The 12,988-nt window shown below is 41.6% G+C and overlaps 1 protein-coding gene across 43 annotated transcripts in view; it reads right to left on the reverse strand.

Annotated features, from left to right (window-relative positions):
- The window catches only part of PPP1R9A (protein phosphatase 1 regulatory subunit 9A), a 320,662-nt gene that overhangs the window by 48,591 nt on the left and 259,083 nt on the right, over nucleotides 1-12,988 (reverse strand). For all 43 annotated transcript variants that reach the window (XR_016222787.1, XM_089315741.1, XM_089315740.1 and 40 more), the window contains 4 exons: nucleotides 12,604-12,657; nucleotides 9,843-10,072; nucleotides 8,267-8,363; nucleotides 7,993-8,164 (listed from right to left, as the gene is read on the reverse strand). Coding sequence is in view for 42 of the 43 variants with exons in the window: in XM_089315741.1 (XP_089171867.1) it covers nucleotides 7,993-8,164; nucleotides 8,267-8,363; nucleotides 9,843-10,072; nucleotides 12,604-12,657 (553 nt within the window). In the remaining variant the exon portion in view is untranslated. The remainder of the gene's footprint in view (nucleotides 1-7,992; nucleotides 8,165-8,266; nucleotides 8,364-9,842; nucleotides 10,073-12,603; nucleotides 12,658-12,988) is intronic.

Below are 12,988 nucleotides of genomic sequence, written 5' to 3' on the forward strand. Positions count from 1 at the left end.
GCTCCTGGCTTTGGTCTGGTCAAGCCCCAGCTACTATAAGCATTTGGGGAGTGAACCAGGGCACATGAACATGTGTTTTCTCTCTGTGTCACCCTCTGCCTTTCCTCTTGCCCTCTGCTCTCTCCCTTCCTGTCTCTCTCAAGTACATTTTTAAAAATATGTCTTTCAGCCTCCACCACTATTCAGAGACTACTATAAAGATCAGCTTAAATACTCAGTACAACATGTGTTGTCAATAATGCTAATCTCTTTGTGCTCAGTTTGATACAAATATCTAACTGGCAGGGTCTCATTTCATTCTCACCAGCACTATTTTCAGAGTTTTATAACTATTCCACTTCTCTGAGGCCAGAGAAATGAAGTAACTTGCTTCTACTCAAACAATGAATAGGTAGAAGAGTTGATATTTAAAAACAGGTCAGGCCGGCGCCACGGCTCAATAGGCTAATCCTCTACCTGCGACGCCAGCACACCGTGTTCTAGTCCCGGTCAGGGCGCCGGATTCTGTCCCAGTTGCCCCTCTTCCAGGCCAGCTCTCTGCTATGGTCAGGGAATGCAGTGGAGGATGGCCCAAGTGCTTGGGCCCTGCACCTGCATGGGATAGCAGGAAGAGGCACCTGGCTCCTGGCTTTGGATTGGCGCAGCGTGCAGGCCGTAGCGGCCATTTGGGGAGTGAGCCAACGGTAAAGGAAGACCTTTATCCCTGTCCCTCTCTCACTGTCCACTCTGCCTGTCCAAACAAACAAACAAACACAAAAACAAGGTCTGCCTGACTCCAATTCCATGCTGTTTCTTATGCTATTGTATCTGCTGACCCAAGTACAAATTATTCTAGTTTTTGAAAAAAAGCAATTTCATAATTGTTAAATTGTTAGCTTATCCAAATTGTATATTGCTACTTGCTTTACACCTTGGAATTCTTTAGGGTTTATGTTTTATTGGATAAATGGGTAAATTTCAGATTAAACCATAATCACATAAAACAAGTAAGAAATCCATCAGGAACAAACATATATTGTCATGGGCTAAAGATGCGCTCCCCTCAGAATCTGTGTTGAAGCCCTGACCCCCAGTACCTCTGAATGCTGACTATGTTTGGAGATAGGACTTTACAAAGGAATGAAGTGAAAATAAGGAGACGGGGCGGGGTGCATCCTTACAAGAAGGGGAAACGTGGCCCTGGATGTCTAGAGAGAGAAGAGAATGTGAAAGCACAGGGAGAAGAGGGCCAGCTCCTGGTCAAGGAGAGGCCAACCCTGCTGACACCTTGAACTCCTGCCTCCAGAATGGAGAGACGACAGATTTCTGCTCTCTAAGCCACCTCCTCTGTGGTCCTTGGTGAAGGTGATAGGAACCCTGTGCAGGAATGGTTGTGCGCTTTGTCACTGCTCCTCTCAGTCTGTTTAGAAGAGCAATTATGGGCTAAACGACAAGAAACTGAATAAGGAACCAGCACCATATTCTTATCTCAAGGTCAAAGTCAATGGGAATGCTAAACCCAAACATACAAAATTCATACAAAATCTATTTCAGTGTAAAGCTGCTTCTTCTAAGGGCTTTTGTTAACTCCTGGGTATCATTTCTAATGAAGCAAAGAATACAAAGGCACATGCCTTTTTAAGTAGATGAAATGATTTTATTTTCTTCATCGAGCAGTCATCAGAGTCACTGGAAAATCTCCACCAGACAGTCAGCTGTTAACTTTCCGTTCAGCCACTCTATAATGGAAACGGTCATTTTCTGGTGGGAATTTTCTAATTTGGAATTTATTTCTAAATAACAATTCCTTATAGCGTATCTCAACTTCATGGATAGGATTCACACATGTTTCCAAATTATTCTATTTCTGCAGGTACACCAAGTAACATTACTTTAAAGCCAGTCACATCCTCGGGTGAGAGTTCATCTTGGCTGATGTGGCTTTAGTTTATGTCTCTCCAATTTTTCAGCCTAAAATTCCTTTGGCCTTCTTTGGAATGTCATTTTCCCATTTGTCTTTGTGAACAAATATGTTCATTCATTCAGTTATTTCAATGAAGGGAATCTGGCCAGTCAATGGGTGAACAGACAGGCATGCCTCTCTATTGTGAAACGTAACTGCTGTACAGCTTAAATCTCACAGAAATGTAGTAACTCTATCTCCAGATTAATTGTGTGTTAAGGGACATAGATATGTTCTCCATTAAAGACACAGAAAATCACACTTAAGGCAGTTGGCAAGGAGTAAAAGCTGTAGCACATTTCCACTCAATATTTTATTAAAAGCTCATGTAATCACTATTTTAAATTTGGATTTAAAGTGTACTCTGTGAGTTATGTATAATATGCAATAATATGAGAGGGAACATGTAGCATTCCACATATGAAAATACAACATGTGGTATCTGTCCTTCTGTGTCTGGTTATTTCATTTAATAGAATGATATAAAGAACTTGAATAATATAAGGAACTTGAAGATAGGAGCTGGGGGGCTCCAAACACAAAAGATAAGGAAATGGAATAACCTCTGCCTCACAAGGTTAGTTCAAATTATGTATATGTGTTGAAAAGTTGTATTTGCCCTTAAAAATGTGTCACTATCACGTTAATCCAAAAATTATTTTTCTTTTTAAAAAAACAAGCTCATTTAAGAACCATGCCACTTGGCTGAGAGACAGCTTAATGAATTTTGGCCCATTTTCTCCTACAAATGTCTTAAATTCTACCTGTAGGTATCCATTAAAATTCAAAGGAATATTAATTTATGGAAAACCAAAATATAAAATTTGATTAATCCAAAAGAAGGCAAGAAAGTAAATTTAAAAAACAAATAAAGTGGGCCGGCGCCGCGGCTCAATAGGCTAATCCTCCGCCTAGCGGTGCCGGCACACCAGGTTCTAGTCCCGGTTGGGGCACCGGATCCTGTCCCGGTTGCCCCTCTTCCAGGCCAGCTCTCTGCTGTGGCCTGGGAGTGCAGTGGAGGATGGCCCACGTGCTTGGGCCCTGCACCCCATGGGAGACCAGGATAAGTACATGGCTCCTGCCATCGGATCAGCGCGGTGCGCTGGCCGCAGCGAGCTGGCTGCGGCTGCCATTGGAGGGTGAACCAACGGCAAAAAGAAGACCTTTCTCTCTGTCTCTCTCTCTCACTATCCACTCTGCCTGTGTTAAAAAAAAAAAAAAATTAAAGCTAGAAAAAGGAAACAAATGGCAAGATGCTATTTTTAAACTCTATATAATGGTAAGTCAACTAAATAGTAAGTTTCTAAATATTAATAGAATATAATAAAAATGCCAAGAGACAAAAACACTGTAAGTAAGAGGATAAGAAAAGATATACCATTCAAATGCTAACCAAAAGAAAGCTGACATAGCTCTTCAAATACCAGGTAAAGTAGTTAGTAAGGGGAATTATTAGAAATAGAGGTTCATTTTGGAACTATTAAGACAATCTACCAGGAAGAGACACCATTTCTAATTCAAATGCACCTGTTAACACCACCTCAGCTGAAACTGACATAATCAAAGTTTTAAACAACATGGTTATTCAAAACAAATTTTTTTTTACCTCATATACATGATAGGCTTCTACCTGCACACAAAGCTAGAGGAGCAGGGTGCTAGGTGCCATCATCTCTCATCCATCCCCTCCCCAGTAATTTAATTGCTTTTACTGATTCATATTTTTGTGTAATGCTATGAGGTTGCATAGAGGGTCACTGTGTGAAAATGTTCTAGCAAAATCATCAATGGCTTTACTATAAGGACATTATCAATATTAATGGCACCGTTTGCCACAAACCATGCATCATTCTATCTCATTACCAGTAGCTGAGCTTCTCTTGAGCAGACTGTTTTTTTTTTTTTTTTTCTCTTGTGAATCATGTAATTGACAGGAGTTTCCTCTTCCTTGTGGAAACAGAAAGCTTAGAAGCAGACTGAGGGCCCAGGCTCGGGGAGAGCGTCAGGTTAGGTGAAGGTACTCACAGCTGCATTTTGAGCTCTACTGTGAGCTCAAACTCACTGCTCTTTCTTATATTACTGCATTAAACTCACCCTGTCCTGCCATATAAGGTGTCTTTTCAATTTACTTCCAGAGAGGCATGAATGAGTGAGTGATAGGAATCAGAAACACCCAGGGGTCTGGGGCCGGCCTGGCCATGCCAGCATCCCTACAAGAGTTCAGATTTGAGTCCCAGCTGCTCTGCTTCTAGCCAGCTTCCTGTTAACGTGCCTGCAGAGGCAGCCGAAGATGTTCCAAGTGCTTGGGCCCCCACCACCCACATGGGAAACCAGGATGAAGTTCTAGGCTGTTGCAGCCATCAGGGAAGTGAATCAGAGGATGGGAGATCTCTCTCTCTGTGTCTCCCACTGTCTCTGTCACTTCGGGAAAGGGGAGGGGAGGGGAGGGGAGGGAAAGTGGGAGGAGGGGAGGAGAGGGGAGGGAAAGTGGGAGGAGGGGAGGGGAGGGACGGAGAGGGGAGGGAAAGGAAGGGAAGGGAAGGGAAGGGGAAGAGAGGAGGGAGAGAGGAGGGAGAGAGGAGGGAGAGAGGGAGGGAGGAAGAAAACACAGGGGTAGGAAACGTATATATACACATTGAACAGCAGTTGGCTATGTCCTCTTGTCCTTTCTGATAAAGACCTTATTCAAATCTGGGTAAATTTCAGAGAAGTGCTTCAGTTCAGAGCAGACCAAAGTGTTAACACTTGGTCACAAAACGCAAATACCAAGTGGTTGGGGCCTGATGACCAGGTAATCGGTTGGCTCAGAAAAGCTCAGCGAAGTCCTGAGTTTGGGGCCAAGTGCACTGGGTTCACGTGCGGAAGCTACTTCTGGGGAATCTGGGGCCTTACTGCGACTGCCAACCACTTTGTGGGAAAAGAAAAAGGGAAAGAGGAGGGAGCGAGAAGGTGCCATTCTCAATATCTCATGCTCCTTCCTCCATGATGTTTTTAAATAAGCTAGAAAGTAGCTAAGAAATAAATACAAATAAATCTTTAAAAACAGAGAGAAATATTCCTTTCTTAAAAGACGCACAAGATTGAGTAATCCCAGCCACAATCTACTCTGAAAGCCCAGACCATTCTACAACCTTGGATCTTGCACTCTAAGTCTTTTTCTGCTTGCTTGGTTCTCATTAGACTGAAGGTACAGTAAGCCAATAAAGGAGCTAACTATAAATGCTTAATGCGCCCTCCACATTCACACCTTTGTAAAGACAGCACCCTGTGTTATCTAACTAGCCATCCATGGCTGAGCCGGGGGCGGGGTGTGAGAAGGAAGCAGCGTTTAGTAGCCATTTTCAAACTTCACAAGGAGCCTTGAGTTACACTTACAAACCTACAAGTGACTCAGTTCTGTCCCACTTTAAAAACTGCTAATGGGTCAGGATGGTTACAAGCACTTCTGCAGACAGGCGAAGCAGTGTCGCCTCACACGGCCACACCTTTAGCAAAAGGTCTGTGAATCAGAAAATTATTATCCTAACTTTATTCGATTTTTCTCTCTTTGAACATCTTCTCATCTCTTGAGACGTGTATCTAGATGGTGCTTTATGTTCCATTTCCTTCTCTCCTACTAACAAGCCTTCCTCTTTCTCACTCTTGGCCCAAGAAACCCTGCAAATTACACACATCATTCACCTGTCGCGTCCTGTCCACCCACTAAACACTCGAAGACTTCTCCTTGTGAGTCATTTTGCATCCTAAAGAGCACCTGGAAGCAGGTTCTCGGTGTTGCCGACTGCTAACGGTGGGATAGCCATAACCTGCCTTCCTGGGTAATTTCCACTATCGGTCCTGGTCTCCCGGTGTCTCTATTTAATATGCACAATCCTTCCTTAACAAAACAGCCTTTAAGATATTTGACGCTGAAACAGTATTGTTTTCATAAGGATCCTGGAGTAGCTGGAAACACACGCAGAGCGTGCTATAAGGAAATGTAATCAAACAAAGATTGCAACCGTATGCTTCTGTTCTGATTCTAAGACATTTTAGTCACGTCAAGGTTTTTGGGTACAGTGTTGCTCAAGTGCTAAGAAATGACAAACATGAAGCATGGCAATGGGGTAAAATCATGCTTTCCGCGGTCTCCTCATGGCACTGCCAACTGACGGTGCTGCTAGGGCGACTGATGACTACGCGGCAGAAGAGAGGATGCGGAACAGGAGTGCAGGAGAAACGGAAGGTTTGGGTCTGAATCAGCCGGGTCCTGGTAGAGCTTGTTGATCTTCTGTAGTCATATAACTTAATAAATAGCATTAATTAGATGCTTGACAAGGCACAGAGTTCCGCACCGAAGTGAAAAGCTAATGGTTATGGATGGTCCAGGAATGTGCACTTACTATGAGCTACAACTCATTTCAAAATTAAGACATTAAAAAAGATGGAAAAATAGGGTGGTTTGATTGGCGATGTTTTTCTTTAGCTATCAACTGCATAGCGTTCCTGGTGTGTTAAAAATTATAATTCCATAAATCCTAATAAAATCACTTTGATTTTGGCCCAATAGACTATATCAGCCTCAAAACAGCCTGTATGTGGAGAAGCAAAAACTAGTAATGTTTTGGATGACGCACAGTATAACTGACCCAGAGACACTGAATGATCTTTCTGAAGTCACACAGCTCTGCAGCGATTGGTGAGATTGGCGCTGAACTCTCCCCTTTCAGCGGCAGGGGAGGAATTAATTATAAATTATGTCCTACTTAGGGAAAACCCATCAGAAAGATATAAGTCTAGTGAATGTATTCAAATCTCTAGATATTACTTTAATTTTAAATGAAGATTTCCATTCCATTTTTAATGGGTAAGAGGTTAGTTCTAAAAGTTAATGATAGGATTATCAAGAAAATCTCATGGGAGACATTTTAATACCTGAGAAAGATCATCAAAGCACCAAACAGCTCATTATCGAAAAGGTTTTACTGCATGTCAGACAGCTGCCTGTGAGTTGCTGGCGCTATCGCATGGTCCTGCTGTAGAACATTCTTCATCGCTCACTCTCTAAGGATGACTGTGTATGTATTTATAAGGAGACATGGGGCAGGTGCTGTGGCAAAGCAGGTTAGGCCACCGCCTGGGATGCCCACATGATAAATCAGAGTGGCCGCAATCCAGCCCCGATTTGCCTCTGACCCAGCTTCCTGCTAATATGCACGCTGGGTGGCAGCAGATGATGGGGTAAGTAGTTGTGTCCCTGCCACCCACGTGGGAGACCTGGAGGGTGCTCCTGGCTTTGGCCTGGCCCAGCCCCACTGTTGTGGGCATTTGGGGTGTGAACCAGCAGCAAGGATGTATCTCTCTCTCTCCTCCTCTGCCCCCCACTTCACCTCTCTTTTTCTTTCCCCCTCCTTCTACTTCTCCCTCCCTCTCCCTCACTCTACCTTTCAAATAAACAAACTTCTAAAATAAAGATGCAATAATAAGTTGTATATCCTCCTGTATTTTAATATTTATCTTTACAAAATTCTTATACATCTTCCAACTTATACTACACATAGTAAAGCATGTAACCATCCTATGTATGCTGTGTATGTGTGAGAAAATAAGTGGTCTGTCTCCTGGCGTGTACACGACAGAAAATGTTTCCAGTGTTTCTGTCATTAGTAGTTGACAGAAAGACAGAAGCAGCACACACAGGACAGTGAGTACCAGCAGAAAACGAAAGGAATCCCATGGGATGGAAGTAGATGCTTTTGTAACGAAATGAATCCCATGCGGTGGAAGTAGACACTCGTCCGTTTGCTTTATGAAGAAGTTTATCCCAAGTGGTGACTAAACTTGCTGCCCCACAATGCCCACCTCAGATATTTTTAATTCTTTACATTAAAGTTCTAATTCCTGGTAAGATGAAAGCTAAAACAATAGGGTTAGCCTTTTTTTCTTTCTTTCTTTTCCTTAAAAGGCATTTTCTATCTTTGAAATCGCTGGATCAGAAAAACAAGAAAAAATATGCGGCGGAATTATGCAGGTATTAAAAATCACGATTTCTGTGGGCAGGTTCGACCAACCTTGACTTGGGCCATCTTGACAAGAGGTTTGCTTCACGTCCAAGTTCTCCATGGAATCTCCTTTCGAGACGTCGCCCAGAGAGGTTCTTTGCTCAAAGATGTTGTTGTTATTGTTAACTTGAGTCCCACTCTGCTTCAGTAGCCTGAACACCTCAGCTTCCAAATCTCTAATCTAGGAAAGAGAAACCCGCGTGTAAACCTCTGCACCACAACTCCTCTCCAAGCACCAGGCAGTGTCATCTCATTGGTCAGGGACTCGGAAAACACAACTTACCCGCACTTGCAGGCCTTGCACTTCCACAAGATGAGCTTTTTCCAGATCTTCTATTTTCTTTCTTTCAGCTTCTTGTCTTTTGATGAAATCCAGCTCTCTTTAAGAAGAAAATAATAAAACTGATTGTATCAAACACTCAGAAAATATGGAAATGAGAAAGTGCTATCTGAAACAATAAATGCACAGTGGGATAAACAACTGGACGGCTTTTCAACAAAACTCAGTCACAGACCAAACATGCACAATAAGGAAAGGAAAGAAAACATCTTTTTAATGGGTCACAAAGTAAAGAAAAAGGCTTCGATTCTGCCTATTACGATTTTCTTTTCTCACTCCTGATTCCACAGCACCCATACATATTTAGATAGGAACTGCAGCACCAGTGATCACATTTGAAGATATAGGGGAGATAACTACACGTCAGGTAGAACTGGTTCCAGATGTCCAATGTCAGATACAGAGCCAGCTGATGGCATGGATGGTAAGAGTTCAATAAAGAGAAGTACAGGCAGATTCCTTATTACGAACAATAGTGCAAGAGGGCAGGGCGGGTCTCAAACACCAATGCAAGCACTCTCAGACCTATGAATGTCAAGGGGAGAAGAAGAAATGCCTGCATTTTGAGAGCTTGGGTAGAATATGACAATTGAACAGGATTTAATACAACATTACCTGCTAAGGAGTTAGGCATGTTGAGACAGTGATATATTGAATTCATGGTCTCTGAGAACAATTATTCTCATTTTAATAATAAACTTTTTATAGCAATCTCCTTTAAATGTTGACATTACTTCCATGGTAGGAAATAAGAGCGATATGGTGAATCGTAACACACATGCTCAGCTTCCAACACTTGGCACGGAGACCAGAAAAGGTACCAGCACTACTTTTTCTGTGCTAGCTAGCCTGACAAAAAAAATGCTGGTGACAGTCTCTCTGAGACTACATCAAGATCCAACAGATGGAAGCAGAGTAGCAGTAGCCAGAAAGAGCTACTGAAATTCAAAAGCAGAACGTGGTGAGGATTTCTCTCATGGTGGTGAACCCAGGCCTCTGTGACTCTCAACAGCGAAGTGCAGAGAGGCAGGGCAGGGGCCAAGCTATCGATATTTACACCGTGTTTAATGGGAAAATTCTGCAGCTACTGATTATTAGAAACAGGAACTGTCTGATCCAGACCCCAGCTACTCCTCTATGTGCACCAAATGTCGTAGCCAGTCATTCAGTATGACTTTGGCAGGACTTCATGCTTCTAAGTCACAGCTAAGTTTCAAAGAAGATAAAGAAATTCAAATATTTTAAGTTACTGTCAATGACTGACCATCAAAAAAGAAATCAGGGGGCAACTGGTTGCCAAAAAAATTATAAAGCGTAAGAAATAAATATTATCTTCTTTGAGAAAATGATGTAAGTGATTCCCCAAATGTGTTTCTGCTGTCTACCTCTGCCTACCGATGCTCCAGAGAAGGGTAACGCTGAGAGCATCTTTTCTGTTCCACCAGGTGTCTTGGAGCCAGTGGACACCAGCCTTCTTTACACACACATAATCATTCTTTAGCTAGTGAAGGCTGCTTACTTTTGTTGAAAATCCTTGATCAACTTCTTCGCCTTGTTGTATTTCTTTTCCAGGGCCTGATACTGGCTTTGGGTCTCTTTGAGATGCTCATTCACTGTGTGGCATAACGTTTGGGCCTCAATCCAGTAGCTCTCGAGCTTCAGCATTCTTTCTTTATTCTCTTCGATGTTTTGTTGCAGTTGGGTTTTTTCTAGTTCCCACCTCACTTTCTCATTTTCTGCTGCTTGCAGCTGGAGAAAGCAAAGGTCAAGGCAAAGGTAATTTGGAAACTTTTCTTGCAAAAACTGCTTATATTTTATAGTCTGTTTTAGATTACATTCCACTGTTACAGAGACTCTGTATCTAAACACCTCGAGATGAGAAGACCAAATATCCTTTCCATAATTTTGAAAAGTGAAATGCTTTGTCCAAGTCGCACATCTGATAAATGATAAAGCATGAATTTGATTCCAAGTCCCATGACTGTCTTTCATGCCACGCACGAGCAGTAGAAGATATTTTAGAGTTCGCTCATATCCAATGAACGTCAACACGCTTTCTTTGAGAGTTTTTAAAATAAGAAGTAAAAATTAACACTCAGTTAATATAGGGAGTGGGGAAAGGCAAGGAGGGAAAGGAAGGGATAGAAGCCCACAATGGCCTGATGGTTCAGCGAGGGGCCCTGCAGTCCTTCAGCTTAGACTTAAATCCCGGTTCTGCCACTGCTGGCCTTTAAATCTCCGGCAGGTAACTCAAGTTCTCTGAGTCCCTTATGTCACCTACACAACAGAAATGTCATGTGACACATCGGCACGCTGGGAATAGCTCCCTCAGCATAATAATCACCTGGGGAATATTAGCTATTTTTACTCTGCTTTTAATCATTTTGATGCTATTATTACATTCTTTATTTCCATCGATGTGAACATAGTCAACACTTCATTATTTCACGGGCAGCGTTATGAATTCCTAGAGTCTTATAAACCTCAGTTCATAGACAAGTTTTAAAAACACTCTATTAAAAAGTAAATTGTTTCTTGATTATTTTTAATTCCTCCAATGAACCACAAAGGCAGCCTTTCGGGATCTCTGCTTCCAGGGAGTCTTAGTACACTAGGCTAACATGCTCGTCGCGAAAGAAATTCCACATGGACCATTCAGAAGAGTGCTCAAAAGTCACTTATTCACAATAGCTGTCTGGCATTCAAACTTGTGCTGTAGCTTACTTGATACAAAGGCTAAACTATTGCCAGCGATGTTCTAAATCATGCAGCATTCATACACGTGTGTACCTATGAATATACGTACATGCAAGTGCATACACACATATATCTTTCTGCGTATGTTTTTAAGTAAACACATTTGTCAAAGAGATTATAAAGCTAAAAAGCAGCCAAAGCAGTTCAGAACCAGTAACTCAATTATCAACTTGAATAACATAAAGAATCATAATGAAGTAAGCTAACGGGTGGCTATTACATATCAATGTCAGCACAATGAGAAAAACAAAGCAGTTGATCATAGTTTGTAACTTAAATGTTTACATTCTAACATATCAGCTCCACTAAAATATCTATAACCACAAGGGAATCTGGATACAACCAGCAATTTTTTTAAAAAAACCAAACTTTTATTTTTCCTTTCTAGGTTAAGAAACATTAACAATTGAAAACAGGACTAGTTTTTTTTTTATTTTACTGTATCTTTTATTAAGAAATTTTTTTTTTCATCAAATTGTTTATTTACCAACTACCACTAACTTAAAACTCATTGTCCACAGAGCTGGGTTGACACCATGAATGATGCGCAGACGTGTTCTGACTAAAGAGCTATGGGGTGGATCAGCCGAGAACACCGTTTAACCAACACGGCCTTGCTCATAAATCTCCACTTAAAACACACATGGAAAAATCCAAACCTGTGTTTAACATGAACAAGAAAACACATCTTTAGTGGTGGGGGAGTAATTCTACCTGAATTTTAAAGGAATCATAGAAAACAAGAAGGAACATTATTTTTAAAGTAATTTAAAAGGTATTTTAAAAGTATCTGAGGTTATATATTTAACAAAACTAAACACAAGTGCTAGAACTGTGTCTCACACAAGTTCATTTAATTAACAGTTAAGAATGTTCTTTTGAATCTTAAATTATTTCATATATAGGGAGTAAAAAAAATACTTCCTTTTATTAAAACTTTTCTCTACCACAAATTTAGATAATATGAACTCAACATGTCTAAAAACTTCTAGCAGTTCTTGGAAGTTGAAGTCAATTTCCCATGCATTGTATTGATTGCATAACATTTAATTATTAGAAATTGGAATTGTTGCTATCAAAAATAATTAATGTGTGATATTTAAAGAATACATCGTTTAAGTTAAAAAAATAAATGTTTGAAGCTATTCACAATAAGGCAAATAAAGAGAAGCAGGTAACACAGACTAGCTTATGCTTAAGGGATCAGTGAATAAAACACACGAACATTTGAAGCATTAAAAATACTAATTTTTGAGGAAATCTCCAAGGGAATTGGCCACATATACACAAATACTTGTGTAGGTCTCAGTATATATGTTAATGCAATGTTATCGGCACGGAGGCAGGCATGGGTGCCTGCTCTCCCAGGCAGGTTTCTCTACACCCACTAACACTGGAAACGAATCGCCCTTGTGTGTTCTTTCAACTGCACCACGGAGCAAACCCTTTAGCGCTAGGGTGAAGTGACCCATGGCATCCGAAGTTCAACAAGCACAATGTGGACACCGCTTATTGGTGCTTACCTTAGTCTTCAGTTTTTGAATCTCTGCCTCTGTGACTGCATGTTTGATTTGCAACTGAAAATTGAAAAGAGAGAACACATCTGAACGGAGACAGTACACCCATCTTTCCAAAGCCTCAGCAACTACAAACATACTTCAGTCCCTTGCGAAAGCCTAGGAAAGTGCACCAGGCTGTAGTGCAGCAGGTTGTAAATGCAGACGCCTAGGGGGCACAACGACTCAGTGCAAACCAACTCGGCACAGGGCTTCTGGCTCACGCGCCCTGAGGTGAGATTAGGTTCACCGGTTTAATTGCTCAGGGACCAAAGAGAAGGAAACACGTTTTCCTGCCCTCTTTGCAGCTCTTCCTTTATGTGAGTGTCAGGGCGAGTCAGTGGCTCCGTGG

The sequence above is a fragment of the Oryctolagus cuniculus genome, chromosome 16 (assembly GCF_051225735.1).
Source record: "Oryctolagus cuniculus isolate XC-2025 breed Fujian yellow rabbit chromosome 16, ASM5122573v1, whole genome shotgun sequence".
NCBI classification, from domain to species: Eukaryota; Metazoa; Chordata; class Mammalia; order Lagomorpha; family Leporidae; genus Oryctolagus; species Oryctolagus cuniculus.